The sequence below is a fragment of the Dipodomys ordii genome, unplaced genomic scaffold (assembly GCF_000151885.1).
Source record: "Dipodomys ordii isolate 6190 unplaced genomic scaffold, Dord_2.0 Scaffold157, whole genome shotgun sequence".
In the NCBI taxonomy this organism is placed as follows: Eukaryota; Metazoa; Chordata; class Mammalia; order Rodentia; family Heteromyidae; genus Dipodomys; species Dipodomys ordii.
Window position 1 is genome coordinate 1,597,680 of NW_012267373.1, and position 20,336 is coordinate 1,618,015.

At 39.6% G+C, this 20,336-nt stretch overlaps 2 protein-coding genes across 3 annotated transcripts in view; one reads left to right on the forward strand and one right to left on the reverse strand.

Moving 5' to 3' along the window:
• Ros1 (ROS proto-oncogene 1, receptor tyrosine kinase) overlaps positions 1-3,017 on the forward strand; it is a 95,850-nt gene extending 92,833 nt beyond the window's left edge. For both annotated transcript variants that reach the window (XM_013032802.1, XM_013032801.1), the window contains one exon: positions 2,685-3,017. In XM_013032802.1, coding sequence (XP_012888256.1) covers positions 2,685-2,995 — 311 coding nt within the window. In that variant the 3' untranslated portion in view covers positions 2,996-3,017. The remainder of the gene's footprint in view (positions 1-2,684) is intronic.
• A 15,778-nt stretch (positions 3,018-18,795) lies between these two features.
• Positions 18,796-20,336, reverse strand: part of Vgll2 (vestigial-like family member 2) — a 6,525-nt gene continuing 4,984 nt past the window's right edge. The window contains exon 3 of the mRNA XM_013032815.1: positions 18,796-18,909. Within this exon, the coding sequence (XP_012888269.1) occupies positions 18,869-18,909 (41 nt within the window). The 3' untranslated portion in view covers positions 18,796-18,868. The remainder of the gene's footprint in view (positions 18,910-20,336) is intronic.

Consider the following 20,336-nt stretch of genomic DNA (forward strand, 5'->3'; position numbering starts at 1 on the left):
CTTTCTTTCTTTCTTTCTTTCTTTCTTTCTTTCTTTCTTTCTTTCTTTCTTTCTCTCTTTCTTTCTTTCTTTCCTTGTTGTAGGGATTGAACTCAGGGCTTGGGCACTGTCCCTGAGCTCTTCTGTTCAAGGCTAGTACTCTACCACTTTGAACCACAGCTCCACTTCCAATTTTTGGGTGCTTAACTGGAGAAAAGAGTCTCACAGACTTTGCTGCCTGAGCTGGCTTCAAATTGTGATTCTCAGATCTCAGCCTCCTGAGTAGCTAGGATTACAGGCATGAGCCACTGGCACCCAGCTCTTAATTTCTTTAAGCTCTTTAGAAGCATCTTAATTTCTCCAACCATTGGAGCCACTGAGCCAGTTAAACATTTTATTTCTTTCCAACTTGTTTATGTCTTCTCTTGTTATAATCCCATATAGCAAGTTATTCTAAGGAGTTTCTCAGTGGTATTAGTAACTACTGGCAATATGCATCAGCATTTGCATCCTTTCTAGGGCATTAGTCAAGCTTTGTGTTAACGAAGTTTGTATGACTGAGGAAGTTTACAACACTATCTGATATTTCTATGGTTTGAAATACGCCATAATGATTGGGGGACAATGGAGAGGAAATCATGAGATAATGCCAAAGAGCCTATGAGCGTGTGGCGTAGCCATCTTCAGTAATGTAACGTGATGGGAAGGGATGGAAAGGGGAAACAAAGGAGGAGGCAACAGTGCTTGATAAGAAATGTACTCATTATCTTTCCATGTAATTGTAACCCCTCTTACGGTATTTTCACAATAAAAAACAAATAAAAACACATGTCTTAAACAAAGCAGGGATGAAGATCATGTGCTCTTAGGATAAAATATGATTTGCAGTTCAGGTATGATACCTAGTATATATAGGTAAATCCATTAGGAAAAACAAGTGCTTTCCTTAGTCCTTGAAATTATTTCATTTTCCTCCTGTTTCAACTTAAGTCTATTGCCAGTAAATGAAACCTAGGTGTCCACAATGGCGAAGTTCATCAGGTTCATCATAGGCCCCACCATTAGAGCCACATATTCATATGCCATCATGCTGGAGAGAAAAGGAAGGCCCAGCATCTATCTACTGAAGTGCTTCAGATATTTGAAGTATGGTAATTCATGAAAAGATAGTATACCTCTGGTCAGAAGTTTTCATCTAGATAAGACCACCCAGAGATTGGAAGGTACTAGTAAAAAAACAATTCCCACAATTTCTACTTCTATTTTTATTTTTATATAGATATTATAAATATTGTGTACCTATCTTTTTGGTTGCTTAGATTATGTGAAATGTTTCAGAACTTTGTTATAGGACTTTTTGTTTTCCCATGTAAGAAGATCAGAACAAAGACAAACTATCATTTGCATAATCGGAAAGAAGGCCAATTACTTGTTGGCTGCCTGTTTTCCTGCTGCTATCCTCATCGCATACACCTGGCTTTCTAGACCTTGCACTTCACAGGGACTCCAGCAGGTGCAGAGCACAGCACAGAACACTACCCAGCCCACAGGAAGACAAAAAGGACAGAGACTCATTCCATCTGGGTGATCCTGAGAAAATTATTTAACTCCTCCATTCCTCATTTTTTTTTCTTACTATTAAGAGGGAACAATACTGGTATGTAGTTAGTCGAAGAATGAGTTCATGTCTGACTACAGTTTCATACAATGGGATAGAGTAAATGTTCTGTAAGAGTTAATACCACCAGAAAACATTGCAATGATTGATAATATATTTCCTTTCCTTTTCCTTTTCCTTCAACCCTGCTGTTAAAATGTACTAGGTTTGCATCCATTCCATTCTGTGGTCATAAGCATGTGCCTTTTACTTGCCACTTAGTGTTAATGGTCTCATATGACCTTTGACCCATGGGGAGAGCAAAGGGTGACCAGCTCTATTGGCTGCTGGGCTGTTCCTTAATCCACACCCAGCATTGTCCTGCCTGTGGATCCTTCATCTTACTTTTCTCTTTCTCTTCAATGTTCTTTAGCCACAAGGTGAATTCTCTCAGCTAATTTGGGTCTCTGCTAGAATTTCACCTGACTAAGGAGAAACTTGCTGACACCCTTTCCCAACACCAATTATTCTCTTGCCCTTTACTCTGCCAAGTTGTCCTGCATGAGGGCTAGCACCATCTGACATAATTAGCTGGCTACTGGTTTATTGTTTCTCCATTAGAATGCAAATCGCAAAGAGCAGCAACTTTTTATCATCAATATTTAGAATGAAGCCTGACTTGTAGTAGGTAACCAATAAATATCGATGAAAGGATATTTTAGACAGAAAAGAACTCTCTAGGAGGCTGCGTAATTTCTTTCACGAGGATAATGATCTAGTCTACATGTTAATTGACAGCCCTGTGGTCTTGCTACATTTTAAGTCCCTTAACATAAGTGCACATTACCTTTTATGGTTCTATTTCTGCTTCCCCACTAGACTATAGTAGCTGCCAGAATAGGGAACACCTCTTGTTTACTTTTGTTTTCCTAGCATTTAATGGTTCTAATACGTATTTGCCGACCACATATAAATATATATATGTATATATATATATATGTGTGTGTGTATATATGTATATATTTAAAACAATATAACCTATCCAGTCTTAACAGCAAAGGAAATTAAATAGATGCTAGAATAACTGTCCCATTTTCCCCCACCACAGGTGAGGATGACAATGTGATTAGCTTAAATTCAGATGACACTATGCCAGTTGCTTTGGTGGAAACCAAGAACCAAGAAGGGTTAAACTATATGGTGCTTGCCACAGAATGCAACCAAGTTGAAGAACGTTCTGAGGGTCCTCTAGGCGCCAAGGAATCTGAATCCTGTGGTCTGAGGAAAGAAGAGAAGGAACCACATGCAGACGAAGATTTCTGCCAAGAGAAACAAGTGGCTTGCTGCCCTCCTGGCAAGCCTGGAGGTCTGAACTATGCTTGTCTCACTCACAGTGGATACAGAGATGCGTCTGATTAATAGCTGCTTGGGAAATACAGAGTTGAGATAAACATTCCCCATTAGGTATTACTGAAAGGGGGAAAAAGAGAAAAATAGATGTAGTAGTAGTCTGTCTCTGATTTTACTTTATAAATTTCCTAAGTTTTCATCTCAGGTTTGAGAAACATATGGTTAATCCCCCATATCAGTAGTCTAATTTCAGTAGAATTACGTGGCAAGCTTTTATGCATGTAGAAAGCCGAGGGAGACTCAGAAATGTGGAAAGAAACCATGACTCTCCTTCTTTCCCCTTTCTCCTGGGTAGTGCTGCAGACCCTTCAGTTTCCACAAAAACATCTTGAGCAGATGCTTAGAGACAGAAATGGGTCTGTCCAAAGAGCTGAAGGAGGGGAATATGAAGCAACCTGTGGGCCAAGCAAACTACAGATTGCAGACACTGGCCTTGACCAGTCCCCAGGTGGCACAGTTTGATAGAGCAGCAGGCTAGTGCTGTGTAAAGTAGAAAGATAAGACAAAGTCCCTGGAATGCTGGGCACCCGTGGCTCACACCTGTAATCCTAGCTATTCAGGAGGCTTGAAATCTGAGGATCATGGTGCAAAGCCAGCCCAGGCAGGAAAGTCTGTGAGACTCTGATCTCCAAGTAACCCCCAGAAAACTGGAAGTGGTACTGTGGCTCAAAGTGGCTGAACACTAGCCTTGGTCAGGAAAAACTCAAGAGACAGCACCCAGGCCCTGAGTTTAAGCCCCACAACTGACCAAGAAGAAGAAAAAAAGTCCCTGGAATAAAAGTAATTTCAGCAGCTTCAGGGAATAAATCTCATCTTTCTTTTGAAAGATTCACCATCACTAGCTGTTAGTGGTGAATATCTAAAGGGTATATTTTCTCCCAGTGAGGCTTGCCAAGGCTAAAACCACAGTTTTTGTCTGCAGATTAAACTCCAGGAGTTCCACATGTCATGTCTGAATACTCTCTCCTATTCACCAAATGAAAAGATATGGTAAAGAGCAGAGAAAGGAGATTTCATTTCATTTCATGGGCAGCACTTCAGTGCATCTTCAACAGTTTTTGAACTACAGACATCTGCCTTAGGTTAAAAATGGAGAATTGAGAGCAGGAGGTAAGAAAGTATGCCTAGTTAATCCAGAGCGATCAAGCATATGTACAGCAAGTGTAAGACCTTGAGTTCAAAGTCCAGTACTCAGAAATGCATACAAGGTTAGTAGAGTATTTTACAGGAAAATAGTTAACAAGACTGGTTCAAAAATACTCTTCTGCTCTTAGTAATGTTTGCGAAACAACTGGCTTAAAGATGGTGTATTTTATTAGGATAATTTCTTGTATTTTAAACTGAAACAACTGAATCTGAATATATATGTATATGTATATATATGAAGATATTTATACATCTTACAACCTTACAACCATGGTGAAAAGAACAGCTATTGTTTTATGTAATTGTAACCCAGTGCCCTGCATGTCTGTGACTAAAGATGAAGTGAACTATATGTCTGAACTTCATATAATGTTGTGCAAACATTTACCAAGTTAAAAGTGTGTACCTTTATACACATAAAATGACCAGGTAATGTTCACTTTTATCCAAATGCATTGTATTCATCCTTCTATATGTAAATAAAATGTTTGGCATTTCTGTTGTTTGTAATTAGTACTATGAAGAGAGGGGGAAAAAACAAACCTTATCATTGGACAGGCTTTATACTTAAAACCTGGCCTAATGTGTATTTGTCTGAACTATATGAACATTACTGTATATATGAGATGCACTTGAAAAGTAGAAAATAAGTCCATTTGGGGTCCTTGGCTTTGTCCCTTAACTTGTTAGAGATCTAAAGTTAAGTGCTGAATATCTATTAGTAGCTTGCCTAATGCACAAGAGGACAAATGGCTAAAATATATGTCACAAGTACTTATTGTTTAAGCCTGAAATTAGAAATTAAAGCATAATGCAAGAAGAATGCAAAGTCAGAGAACATCCAATTCAATAAATTGTGTAGGGGATCCACCTTCAAATGATTTTGCAAAGGGATTTCTTTCAATAAGCACCGACTACTAAAAACATGTTTGACCTGGTGCCAGAGCCTCATGTCTGTAACCCTAGCTACTCAGGAGGTTGAGATCAGAGGATCACGATTCTAAGCCAGCCTGAGCTGGAAAAGTCCATGAAAGTCCATCTCCAATGAACCAACAAAATGCTGGCTCAAGTGGTAGTGTCAGATGTGAGCAAGCAAGTGAATCCAGGGAGAGCACGAGGCACTGAATTCAAGCCTTGTTAACAGATAAACAGGTATAAGTTTGCCTTCTTACAGGGGTTCCAATTATGGCTTTAATCTAGATAACCATGAATGTATAGGAATTGCTTCTAAAATCTCTCAGCTTTTGTTACTTTTTTGAAAGGGACTCCATTTGAATAAAGGGAAAATTTAAGAGGTACTTAAAAACCGACCTTTTATTTTTTATTCAAGTAGTTGCCATTTAATAAAGCAGTTTATAAGTACAATATATCTTGACCAATGTAATCCCTTTCAACATTCTCACCCATCAACTCCCACACAACCTGTCCTTCTCTTTTTTTAATTTTGCAGGATATACCTTGAATTCTTTTTCTTTTTCTTTTTCTTTTTTTTGTTGGTTGTGGGGCTTGAACTCTGGGCCTGTCCCTCAGCTCTTCAGCTCAAGGCTAGTGCTCTACCACTTGAGCCACAACACCACTTCCGGTTTTTTCTGCTTGTGTGGTGCTAAGGAATCAAACCCAGGGCCTCATGCATGCAAGGCAAGCACTCTACCACTGAACCACCTTCCCAGCCCCCTACATTGAATTCCTGACTACATTTTCCCCTGACACTTTAACCACTTGTAAGTACCCACTTGTTGGTGTTTATTTTGTTGAACTTTGATTTTGAACTTTCTAAGGAATGACGCTGTTTGAGTTCCCCCTTGAATCTACCATATTTCAGATATTTCAGTTAATACCTTTGTAATCATTTGCATACCACCCAACATATTATGGTTGATAAGCTAATTCTAGCATCCACACATGAGGGAAAACATGTAACCTTTGTCTCACTGGGCCTGACCTTACTTCACTTAATATTTCTTTCAGGTCTTTCTATTTCTTTACAGATGGTAAAATATCATTCTTTCTAATGGATGAGTAAAATTCCGTTGTTTATACATACCACATTTTCTTGATCCCTTTGTTCATTGAGGGGGCATTGGGCTGACCCCACACCTGGGCCTTGGTGAATAGTGCTGCAGTGAACATGGTTGTGCTGGTAGGTTTACTATATCCTGGTGTGTAATCTTTTGATAAGAAACACTGACTCCTTACTTGGGCATATGCATTCACTAGGAGTAGGATAAAGGCTCAGTATTACAGCATCTTCCATTTTGGATCTATGTCTCTTGTTCTGAGCCATTTTGTCCTGCAGTAATCTTGGAAGATTGATGCTTGCCAGGTGTCAATGACTCTTATTGTAATACATGACCATCTGACATAACGCTCTGTCAACCCATCTCTTAGTCATCTCTGGCCACATCTGATTGCCTGTAAACATGCTTGTGACTTGGGATATTTTAATTATGCACACCCTCTCACTCTGCTCCTATTTCTCTCTATTTAACCTAAGTCAAGTATCTATACTCTGAAGGTGGCTGAGATGTACTAAAGTGCTGTCTTTACAGCATGGCATGGTATGTGATAAAGCTCCTTCATATACTTTTTTCATGTCTTTCTATTTGGCCTGTAAGAGTGGGTGGTTGGACTTGACATGTGGAACAATTGGAGTTTGGGCCAAATTTTAAAGCCCCCACTGCTGTAACTATCCTGTATGTTGTTAATTTGCTTCATACAGAATGTCCTTAGACATAGAGAAGACCATTCTGATGACAACATTTACTGAAAACCATGAATCTGCTTTGACCTTGAATAACGAACCTTTTTAACATGTGTACGGCTCGAGAGTTTATGCTAATGGTGGGCTGCGAATACCGAGAAGTAAATGCATTAGTTCTGGGATGGACAGCTTCCAAGGGAAGGCCCAAGATTTTCTATTACTCTTTCTCTTCCCCATATGATCTTGTCCTTAAGAAGGCAGGATATTATCTCACTGCTCTTGGGACAATGGGAATTTGTCATTCTTTTTGGCCAGCCCAGACACAAAGACTTTTCTTGTGTTGAGAAATTTCTTCACCTTTGCTGTCTGGGTGGGAGGTAGGAGCTGTGTTCTATTTGCAAGCCCAGCATTTTCTACTACAGGAAAACACACCCAAACCCACCTGCTCAGGCTTCTCATCAAGAACTAGGGCTTCAACAAAGTATCAGGCCATGGAGAGCCTTCCCAGAAATGGTGGCAATTAGCTGTTCTGGCTCCTGTCAAAGAGAAGCAGTGGTGCTGGAAGTGGCATCATTGTCCAGAGTCATCAGAGTCGGCAGAGAGTCTGCTCTGGTAGTCAGGCGAGCCAGACTAGACCAGTTCCTCTGTTTGCTCTCTGCCATTGCTTCTTGCTCTATTCCCTAGGATTCTGTGAGCTACCTCCATATCCTTTCAACAAATTCTTTTCTTTTATTCAGCCAGAGTCAGTTTCTGATGCTTATGCCTAAGATTTTACTCCACCAGTACCATGAACCTTTATTTTAGAAATTTTAAGAGATGAGAAGTATTCAGAAGAATTAGATTTGCAGTGTAATATACTTGCATTATAATTTACATTACATAGATATCCGAGGGAAATGGGCAACAAACCTCTCACATTTTAGCTAAGAAGTACAAATTAGTCCTTTCAAAATAATGCATAATGAATAAACTGATAGACATGCTTCCTATGAAATAAAAGTTGCTTGAAATTTGGAAAATATGTTTTGTAAATAAAAATTATTGCTAAAATGGAACTGGTTGGATAATTCTGTCATAGTAATCAGAAGTTAATTCTGGAGACATTACACTTAAAAGAGGTTAAAGTTGGCAATGGCTAAAGATGGGTAAAAACATGTTGTTCACTAAACTTTAACAGCAAAACACAGTTTTCTTGATAACATTTTATCTGTAAAATATGACCTAGGAGTTATGAGACCTAATGGCTTACAAACATAAGCTGTAGCTGGCAAATGTTTATATAAAATAGCTAATTGAAAAGTTGAATTTTCATTTAAAATTGTTAAGAAAAAGGAGTATCACAAAGGAAAAACTTAAGTTGAAAATAAAACTATTATTTGTGGTTTTAAACACTGTCAAATGAAAATTCTAACTATTTCAACCTACTAAATGAAGCTGATATGTTAGTATAATTCTTATGAAAATGCTTTATTTGAAAAAAAACAGCCCTTTTTTCCTATCCCATACATTCTGTCTGGCTCATTCATCTATGTGTTCTTCCCTTATCTGTTGAGATCCTCACCTGTTCTCTGCTAATCTATCCCAGTCTTCAAACCCAACTCATATTACAATTTTAAGAAAGGTCTGTCCTGAACTCTCTCACCTCTCAGAAATCAAAGAATGTTTTGCATATTTTCTAGGAAAAGTAGCTCATGTTTAATAGATTGTTTGAATGAGTTCTCATTATATTCCTACATTTCAGAATAATTCCTAGTCTGTAGCTTAATTTTCCAGGGCACCAAAATATTGGTCTAATGCCAAGGTGACTCAAAAGGAGTCTTTAAATATTGACTAATCTTCTGACAACTAAAGAGACAGTGTGTGTGAGTTGGGAGACTGCTTTATATTTCACATATCAATGTAGGTAAGGCCTGATACTCTGGCAGCCCTGACATTAATGAACATATACTGAAAGAGGTAAAAATCATTTTATTATTCTTAATTTCTTACCTGTCTCAGATCCACCTTCTTTTTCGCTGGAATGGTCTTATGAGATTCCAGATGATAAGAGGACTCACATCTATGAGCACGGGAACCACAGAATTGGGGGACTTGGTTCTGTCTAAGTCCAAAGATCTATGAACTAAAAGAGTCAAGAAAGCAGCTCCAATCCCAAGGCCAAAGGCTAAAGAAACAAGGGACCTTTCAATACAAATGCCAGAGTCTGAAAGTCAGAAAAGCTGAAGTTCTCATGTCCAAAGGCAGGTAAAGATGATGTCCAGCTGCAGAAGAGAAAGAGGGACTCCACCTTTTTCTGTCTTATTCTATTAGGCTCTCAGCTTATCGGATGATGCTCACTCACACTGAGTAAGGGCAGATCTTTGTCACTTAGGTCATTGATTGAAACACCAATCTGTTTTGGAACTACCCACACAAATGTACTGGGAACTATAGTGCTTCATTAGCTATTTGAATACTCTTAGATTGACATCTAGTGTTAATGGTCACCAAGGCAAAAATGGAGGAGCACTCCAGTAACTGAGCGTGGATCTTACCCAGTTCTCAGGTATAAAGCATTTTTCCAATCTGTGACTCACTGACTACAGAAGTAAATGGGTCTTCTGTACAAGGACCCTGAAACACTATGACAGGTGTAGGCTATAATGATCCCTTCCCAAGGAGCTATGATCATTTATTCTGATGACTGCACCAGAAGAATTTCCAGACATTTTAGAATACTGGATGCAGGCCAAGCGATAACATTGGTACTCAGAGGCCTGAAGGATCACCAGAGCCATTTCTTAGAAGAGCTTACGGGCCAAGTAGTGAATTGCATCCAGACTAATATCTAACAACCTAGCATGCATCTACTGGGTCCACAGCCCCACCAAGTGGCCATTTCCCCACTCTTCAAATGTACTTGAATCTACATTGTGGTTGGAGTAGCCCCTCACTGGATCCTTGGCCTATGGATGAGGTAAAGGATGCCTTGGTGGGGTTGGCCAGGTGGATACCTCTGACATTTCCCCTCTTTTCCTTCTCTTTCGTCATCTCAAATAGTAAATGAAAGTCAACACTGAATTTAAGGAGAATATCAGCCACGAATGTCACCATTAATCTTGGTCTCCACTTATTTTACTAGGACCCTTTCAGAATTTGGATGCTTTCTTCAGGATATCTGCTGAGTTCCACAGCTAAATTAAATACTAGTTCCAACTACAGTTGATATACCAGGTGTAGCATATATGCTAAAACATATGAATAGGACTTAAAAGTGTTTGGTGTTGAGTCTTGTCATCTTTTCCTCATAAGAGCATACTGATTTTGTAGATCACCCTATTAATGAGACAATTAAAAAAAAGAATGAAAACAACTCTTCAGATTTAGCTATGTGGAACTAACTGATGGCTGTGACAAATGTCTGAGTGGAGAAGCCAAGTGAGGGCTGTAGGAAAAATGCAAACATAATTGAAGATGGCAGGAAGATGGCCCCTGCAAAGTGGGTTGCCTCTCAAAAGTTAGGGAGAAAGTGAGCTAGCAAGTGGAAGGAGAGGCCAAGAAGGTTTTCTTACTTTTCTGTTTTGTTTTTTGTTTTTAAGACTGGAAAACACTACAGCTTGTTTTATAGTAATGACAATGATCCAGAAAAAGAAAGACGAGCAGAAAGAGATTTTTTTTGTACATAGATACAACACATCTTGATATTCACCTCCATTCTTCTCAGAAAGGTAATTTCTGAAGTGATGTCCTTGGGCAGAAGGCAGAGACTGAGACTCAGCTGAAGGCAGAGTCTGAGACTGAGGATTCCTGTGTGCGAAAAGGATATTTGACACTAATTGGCTCCTTCTAAATGTGACAGTCTCTCCCAACTCCTCTTAATGAGAGGATTTTCCTTCCTGAAGCCGCCTTCCAGAAGATTTTCTTTTTTTAACTTGTACTCCAAACCTTGGATCAACCAACATTTTAAATTTTATTTAGTTATGCAACTAAATAAAATATTTTTAATGCGATAACTTTTATTTTCTTTCACAATAGTTGCGATCCCTGCTCAACGTAGTTAATTCCCAGTTTAAAGTGAGCTGGAGATATTTAGGGCTGCTGTAAACTTTTAAATCCTGCAATACAGACCTTATCATTACATGGGTGCCAAATAAGCACATAGATATGAAGTGGTAAGAGGGCACACAAAGCTGACATCATTCTGTGTGGAGACCAGGCTTCATGGAAGAGGCAGAACTTAATCTTAGACTTTGACTAATAGATAGCATTTGGATTAGACAGCAGAGAGGAATAAGTTTTTTCTGCTTTTTAACATGGTAGGAAGCAGAAATATACGAGAATCTTCTGTGGGGTCTAAGAGAAAAACATTGTGGACTGCTCTAAAGCAAAGTAGCAATCATCAGAACCATTATTTGTAGGCATTCTGGTAATTTCTACCTTGTGTATCATTGAGCTGAGCTCTTATGGGATGGTCAATTTATGGGCTTCCTAAAAAGTAGGAAAATATTATGGCTTGTTTTATATTCATAAAATAGTTTAACTTCATTCCGAGCATTGGTATGGACAAGAAAATCCAAGAAATAAGAAAACAAAAGACAACATGAGGAGCATTCTTTTCCTGTCATTTATAGAGTTTTCCATTTTCCTGTAAAAGACATAATTTTGGGCTAGAAGTTGGCTCAGTGGTAGAGTGTTTGCCTCACATGCATGAGGCCCTGGGTTTGATTCCTCAGCACCACATAAGCAGAAAAAAACTGGAAGTGGTGCTGTGGCTCAAGTGGTAGAGCACTAGCCTTGAGCTGAAGAGCTAAGGTATATTGCCCAGGCCCAGAGTTCAGCCCCCACCACTGACAAAAAAAAAGACATAATCTCATTCTTTCTTATGTCTGGATAGTACTTTAGAAGGTTTTTGTTTTTTTGGTCAGTCATGGGGCTTGAACTCAGTGCCTGGGCGTTGTCCCTGAACCTCTTCAGATCAAGACGAGCACTCTACCACTTGATAAGAGTTCATGAGCTTTCCTGCCTGGGCTAGCACCTGTCCAGAAGGGTTTGTTTTTAAATTATTTATTTTTATTTTTATTTGGTGCCCATCCTGGAACTTGAACACAGGGCCTGAGTGCTGTCCTTGACATTCTTTTGCTCAAGGTTAGCACTCTACCATTTTAGCCACAACTCTACTTCCAGATATTTGTTACTTATTTGGAGACAATTATTTCAAGGCCTTATCTGCCCAAGAGGGCTTTGAACCTCAACCCTCAGATTTTAGCCTTCTGATTAACAGGATGAGAGATGTGAGCCACTGGTGCCCAGCTGAAAGGTTTTTGAACTCAAAGATATATATTACTAGATTCTATAATATTTTAGAAAGTACAATGCTTTGCCTCTGTTGCTATCCTAAAACACAAGAGGATTACACTTTCTTTTAAGATTCTAAATTAATTAGCAGTGTGGGTATATATCATGGTGGGAGAGTATGTTTAGTTTTCTTCTTTACTTCAGTACATTTTATATTGAAGAGCGAGAGCAAGTGAGTGAGAGAGAACAGTATCTCATTGTGGATTTTTTTCAATTCTATTTATAGTAGTATCATTCTTTAAACAGCAAATGACCAACCACCCCAAGTTTCAATGCAAGGTGATGACATCTAGGATTATAATCTTTGTTTATTAACTAGTTTGGGATTGTTAAGTATAAAATCGTGAATAATTTGTTTAATTCCAATTGAATACAACTGTCTACTTATATCCCGCAGGGTATGAGCCTATTTCCCTAGAACCTTTTCTTACTCCTTTAAAAAAGCATGAGTGAAGAATGTGTTATTTTAAAGTCCTTTGAATATGGAAGAGGAAACATCATAAGCTCTGTTCCTTATGTTTTTTACCCAGATCTTTCTGTCAACATCTTTCTTTCAGTTTCTGGGTTGTAGAAAGGCCTGAGGTAAAAAAATAAAAGGAGACCCACAGTCTCCCAAGCAAGGTAGAATAATGCTAATAATACAACACTTCATTTAGGTAGTGTTTATAGTCGTATCAAGAAATTCCATCACATTGCAGGTAGAGTGAGGGAGTAATATGATACTAGAGAAAAAAATTTCTGGGGTAGATTGTGCATTGGGTAAAATGCACTGGGGGAAGAAAAAAAGAAATGGGATTGTTCCTAGTAAAAACAAACAGAAGTAACAAAAAAAAGTTGTTTTCCACCCCATTTCACAATAATAAGTAAGTCACTAGTAAGTGACACAGAAAATAGAGCTGCCAACAAAATAAAGGCAAGGCTATTATTTGAGAATTAGCAGGGAAAGAAATGACATTCCCATTAAGAATTTCAATCAAAATTTTAGTTTGTACCAGTGTGTGTTGAGAATTTTAAGATCCTTGTTCTTTTTAGCTCTTCTGTGGAAACTATGTTAGTCTGAAGAATTCTAAAAGGACTTCCAAATTCTAAGTTAGGGAAGAAATATTTTCCCATTTGTAAATGTAGACAGAGATTAAAATATGACTTCTAAAAATGAATGATAACAACTTCTAATCAATAACTAGCTTGTTAGAATGGTACAAATATCGATTAGGAATAAAAATTTGTCTGGCTTTGTTTTTTTTTAAGTTTAGTGTAGCTTTCATTTAAATTTTCCTTTGTGCTTATACTTATTCATTCATGTATTTTACAAGATATAATGAGAGAGGATGGTTGAAGCAAAAGCACTTTCTGAAACACTGAAACTTAAGCAGAACTGAAGCTTACTGGGAGATCATAAGACCAAAACAAAGAATAGGAAACAGACTGCTATCATTTATCTAGGTGAAATCACCAAATCCGAGGAATCCAGAGTGAATCTGGACTTCTTTGTTAGAGGTTGGCTTTGTATGAGTCCACTCAACACATCCCAGTTTGTGGTAGTATGCTATAGAGCTTCTTAGTTTTCTTTCCATTTGAGTTAACTTTATTGTAAAATACAATGAAAAATAAGATAAAAATTCCAAATGAAGGGTAGCATGTTTTACAAAAGTAATGTTTTTTTTCTAAGTTCAATGTGTTAAACATTGATTCTTCAGCAGAGTATTTTATTCTCCCCCCCCCTTTTTAATGGTATGGTTGAGGTTAAGGTAAACTTGGCTTAACAGTCTACCTCTGCTTCAGATGCCACTCTGCCTGGATGATGCTCAGAGGTCATGGCTAGAAGCAACTGGAAGCTGTTCTTGGAAGCTGCCTTGCCTTTTTAGGTGATGAGGGTCTCTCTGTGATTAGGGTAACATGATTGACAGCTCCACTCCAGCTCCAATTAGCATCCTATTATTTATTAGCTTCTGCTTTCAGATTATGCGGTAACTTCACAAATATTTCAACCAGGAAAACAGCAGCTATCAAGTGTCTCTTTCCTGATCCAGCCCTCTGGGGCTTGAGTGAAATACAAGGAAAGAACAGTACAGTTGGTCTGTCAGGAGAGAATAATCATTTGTGTCTGTCTGTCTGAAGCCATGATATCTCTGGTTTCTCTTTTGGCTTGAAAACTCTCTCTCTCTTTTTCTCTCTCTCTCTCTTGCTCACTCGCTCTCTTGCTCTCTGTATATTTGTGGGTAAATAGATTCTGTTGTGTGGCTATAACTTTTGTATTACTTGAGTTACATTTATTTGTTGGTGATGAAGAAGAGTCAGCCTTCAGAAATTATATGTTTGCCTAATCCTATTACTTTTGTAAATATCACAACTTCAGTCACATACAAATGGCAACTGTAATAATGATACTGTTACGAGGGTATTTTGCCTTTACTCCAGAATATATAATAAGTTCTAAAACTCTAGCAGGAAGGAAAGGAACAAGCGCAGCAAAGATTTGGACAAATGCAACCAAAATGTAAATTGCTTTGGCTATAAATAGTCAACCATTTTAAAAGAAATTCCATAAAGAAATCTTATGTTTTCCAATTCCTCTTTAGTTTAAAGGCTTTCAAATATCTATCTTTTCTTCCATGTCCTAATATAATTTTATGAATGACATAAAAACATATATCATGGAAGTGGCATTGATGTGGAAAGCAGTTTGTCTCATTTTTATTACATTTTTCATCTTTTCCAACTCACTAAGTGCTTTAAAAAAACAAACAAAACATAAACGATGACTAGGTGACTGCACAGAGATCCAGGCTCTGATTCTGAGCAAAATGGAAGCTACAGTATATTGAGTTATTTCATATGCAAAGGGGCATAGCAATTATTGTATTGACCCCAGAACAAGTGGCTAGAGTAGCTTTTACTCAGGAGTCTGCATCCCAGTTCCCCTCCTCTGCCGCCCCCCCTTTACTTCTTTACCTTCTTTCCTATCCAGGCATGAATCAATCAAGAGAGAATTGCCACACATTGAAATAGAACTTCAAAGGGGAAATGAGATGGGATGGCAACTAAAGGAGTAAAACAGATAGAGTTCCCTGTAGTTGGGCGACTGAGTTCTCAACCAGAGGGCAATGAGCAAGAGGATTACTTGGTGGTGGAGAGCTGTCTCTCCCCTTTTCATCACCTTTTCCTTGGCTTCGGCCAAGTGCAAAGGGAAAACCACGGGTGACCTGCGAATAGTGCCAAGGAATATGACTGCAGGAGAATCTAACCTTTCTCTCAGACCCTTAGCCAGGTATAATACAGAGATATATGGAGAAACATACTCTTTTTATTTTTCATGGTATCCTTTAGGTCCTTGACGGTCATTTTCTCAGTTACTAGAACGTTTTGGTCTACACAGCTTCACTAATATTAGCAGGATAAGGATGGGAATTCTTATTTTGCATTAGTTGGTAGGCCAAAAGCATGTCAGTCAGGACAATTGGCTCTGAAGTTCTCCTCAATGCTCTTGTTATGCACAATCAAATCATAGTTTGAGAGCGCCTTGCATTTCTACGTTAGGAAGATATAACACAAGAGTGAAATGCTCTGCTTCGTGTGTCATCCCAGCCAGATCACTGGAGCCTGGCTGGCTCAGCAGTCTGGACAGTCTGTTCAAGACTGCCCCAAAGGCCAATTCCAGTGAATGAGTCTCCTCACCAGCAACCTGATATTCAGGTCAGATGCAGCTTAGTTTTGGTAATCAGAACCTTGGGGCAGAGAAAATGCTCCCTGTGGGTTGTGACCACAGACTTTTTGAGTGCTAACGCAGGTGGAACACAGGTAAAATGTCCCTTCCAGTCCAGGATATGGTGCGAAGATGCCTAGCAGAGAATAGATTGCTATGTATTTTTCTTCCATGTCATAGTTAGTGGCAAATTTTGAAAAGCACACTGGAACTTAATGCATCTCATTTATGCTTGTATAGAGCAGTGATCCGTGCCAATGGAACATGGATTAAAAAAAATCCACAGAGAAGTCCAAAGTTAATTTTAGTTATTACTTCAATGCCCAAACCTCTTACAGGGCTTGTTTAAGTTGGGTGTGAAGAACTTGGGAGCAGTGAAGGCTATTAAATATTAAATTTAATTAATAAGAGAAGCAATGATTTCCTCCTGGAGAAGAATAAAGGCCTGCATCCAGCTGAACTGTCTAAAGGAAAGGCATTTGTTTAAAGGGTGAAGACAATGACTCTGACAGCTCCAGAGAGACCAGAGGTCCTGTCTGCATGCATGTTCTACAAAGTGTCAGAGTTTATTTTTCTGCTCCTTTGCCTTCTTTTATACATCTGTTGTGGAGGAAGAAGCTCAAAGCTGAACAGCAAAGAGACATCAGAACAGAACAAACAGTCATCACTATGGTAACAGTATAGCCTCTGCCTTTGGTTACCTGAGCTTGCATCATGACTCTGTCACTTACTTACAAGCTTTATGGTTAGGTAAATTATCTTCCATCCATGTGCCTCAATTTTCTTAGAGTGAGACGAGACCATTATAATAAACTGCCATGCAGCTTAACAAACAACCCATTTAGATTAGTGCCTAAGACATGATAATTAATATTAGTTATTTTGCTTTCATATCTGCAGCAACATAATCATATAGTACCCTCTAAGTAAAAGCAGTGACATCATTTTTTTGGGGGGGGTCCGGTTGTGGGGCCTGAACTCTGGGCCTGGGCACTGTCCCTCAGCTCTTCAGCTCAAGGTTAGCTCTCTACCACTTGAGTCACAGCGCCACTTCCGGCTTTTTTCTTTTTGCTTATGTGGTGCTGAGGAATTGAACCCAGAGCCTCAGGCATGCAAAGCAAGCGCTCTACCACTGAGCCACCCTCCCAGCCCCAATGACATCATTTTTATAATGGTCACATATAGTTCATAGTTTCCCAAAAGCTAGAAATTGAGGATAAATCTGCCATGCTCATGCTCTGAGGAAGGTCCCTTAACTGCTTCCAATTCTCGAGACTATTATCCAAGAGATGTGATATTTGCTTCTCACATTACTATGAAGGTCAAAATTTGTGCTAATATTTTTATGCTTCAACAGTGTGAAACGGTGATTTGAGTGTAACACAAGTATCTTGTGCCTGGGTACTTTAGTGAAAGAACATACATAATTTTGTCATTAATAAGAAGAGAGAGAGAGAGACTATAAGTTAATAATCTACCTCTTTGCCTAAGAGAAACTCTGGTTTCATGGTGTAGCTCAGTACAAGATAAAACAAACCATATTTTTTTTAAAAAAAAAACAACTTTTAACTTATGACTCCTATCTGAAGAGTGTAGCATTTAAGAACAGCAATTTCCTTCTGGCACATGGTGACTCTGTATCTGTCTGAATCATCTACAGTTACTGCTCTGCATTCTAACTCCTCAAAGGCTGACAGGTGAGATCTTGCCTTAGACAGGCCCTGGTTTCCTCCTCTGTGAAAGAGAAGGGGGAACTTCTCATCTCTAGGTTAGATGGAAGGGAGAGAGGGGTCAACAGATTTCATAACACGTTTGGACAAAAACCAACCATGTGTGTACATGTGTTTCTCATAATATGGCTAACATTGGATCACACTACTATAAATTACTTTATTGTATTAAAATGGAGATATTTCTTTTTTATGAAACACAATGAGCTTATAGTAAATAGACATCTTTAATGTTCATTTCTTCTTCCTCATCACCTTCAGTGTTGTGCTCATATGGCCCCTGTCCCCTTTCCCAACACAAAAGTGACCATCACACCACAGAGACGAAGAAAAAACATTGTCAGTGCTATTGACTGCAAGAGCTCTTCCTCTTGTGATGAGTTCCTAGTTCCTCTCCTTGGTGATGGGAGGTGGGGGGTGTCTCTTCTTGTATTTTCCATCCGAAGCATAGAAGGAGTGATGGGCTCTGTGAGGAGAAGGCCTAGCAGGATTTCTTCTTTCATCATAAATTGTTCCTTTATAAAAAGATGATCTATATACATCTCTCTATATATAATATCCAATGCAATTGCAATTTTTCTTCCCAACACTGAAAGCACCACCTTGGTCAATATATTTCTGGAGTTTTAAACAGTTGTCCTCCAACAGCTGTTTTCAGTAAGATTTGGGCAGGTGGCTCCAGATCAACCACTTGCCACTCGCATTCAGGCTGAGATTTCCATGTTCACCATCCCAGGAAAGTGTCTGTCTTTGTGTCTGGAGTGGGTGTTCTGGAAGGAGATGGGCAGGGAGGGAGCTGGAGGCGGAGGAAGAAAGAACCAGCTCCTTTGCTGGTTCTCCCCTGCAGATACAAATCCATCTTAAAGTCGGAGGACACTGACACCAGTAGTGCTATAATCACACTACATAGTGAAATAATTCACATTAATGTAAAAGAGTCACACTGAAAAGGTCGTCTTTTTTTTTGCTTTCCCAATTCCAAGAAAGCTTATGGTTTCATATCACTCGATTAAGCAATCTCACCATAGTTATTTCCAGTGATTTAGCCAAAAGTCATTAAATAGAAGTCAGTCTCTGGATCTGCTCTGGCAGAAGAGAGTTATTTTAGATGACATTTCTGTAAATGTGGTTTCTGGTTTTCCCAAGACATGGAGAAGTTTGAAGTCTCTGCCTTCCCCTATGTCCTCATCCATGAAGTGAGAGGCACAGATGCTGAGCCTTCCAGACTGGTCAGAAGGGAAGGGGGAAGGGAAACCCTGGACTGCAGATCAGCTCAGAAGGGTTGCACCACAGAGGGAGTAGCGACGAGCTGCAAACCAAGATCAGAAGCTGTTACAAACCCACTCCACGTCTGCTCTGTGTGCCACCAATTGTACCAGGCAGGAACCTACAGGGAAGAAGGCGGACTGTCTAAAACCAGTACAGATCCTTGCTTTTGTCCTGAGGCTGCAAACCTGAAAATAGAGAGAAAATGAGAGAGGGGGGAGGGAGAGAAAAAGAGAGAGAGAGAGAGAAACAGAGACAGACAGAGACAGAGAGAGGAGAGGGTGGAAGGGAAAGAGAAGGCAAAAGAGGGAGAAGAGGTGGGGAAGGAAGACAGGTGTTTAAGGAAAGAAAAAGACAACCACCATTGTTTTATTGTGAAAAGTCACAAGCTTCATCTAAGCAAGGGCAGTGAATGATAAATAAGAGCAAAACCAAAGCAAGCAGAAACTTCAGATCTATACTGGAGGAAAACGGAACTAGGCAGGACTACTAGCCAATAACTGCACTTGTTATGTGACTTAAAAAATTATACTAAAAGTGACACTAAATATACTAAAGAAAACTAAACTGTATTCGAATACACCCTTCAAAAATACCCTTCAAATTCAACTCTAAGCCAGCACTGTAGCATTATCATTCATCTTTAAGTTTTACATTTGTAGGAGATGCATTTGATTTGGTAATGAAGCTGATTGTAAGAATTCGGTCTCTGAAAGCCAGGGAGGACTGAAAAGCTATAGTCTCAACTCCGTGGCTACTTCACATCCGCGCTGCCAAACGGGAAAAGAAGCACACAGACCCCACGAGCACTATTTTTAAGTTTTCTACCGACCACCATGGGGGATGGGAAAATCGAAAAGAAACAAATGACAGATAATCTTTCATATTTTATTTCACCCAATATGCTCAGTAGGCGACTGCCCAATGTATTTGAACACGCAAAGATCCATATAAAAATATTAAGGAGCTGATGTTTACATGGGTGGGGTTTTGTTTTTACAGTTTTCAAAATCCAGTGTGTACTTTGTTTTGAAAAGCACGTCTTAATCCGTCCTAGGCAAGCAGCAAGTACTCGCGAGTGGCTAGTGGTTACAATACTGATCTTTCTTATTTTTGTAAGTCTTCTGCGATAGTCACAGACTCGGATCTAGATGGCAGAGTCAGCGAACAACGGCAGTAACAATGTCACGCAGGCTCTGGGCCACATGGCCCCCCACCTCCCCAGGACGACTAAGGGGGGGGGATCTAGGCTCAATCCAGGGTTGGGTACAGGGCCGGAGGGCCCGCGGGGAGACCACACTCCCTCCTGCGCTTACCTGAGTCCACGCTGAGGCCCAGCCCCTGGGCCATGTCCCCCGTGGGGCTCACGAAGGGTCCCCCAGGTGTTGCCCACGAGCCGCCGGCCGGCTCGCCCTTGGCGGGCAGCTCGCAGGGTGGACTGCCCGGGGCGGTTGCCGCGGCGGGTGCGAG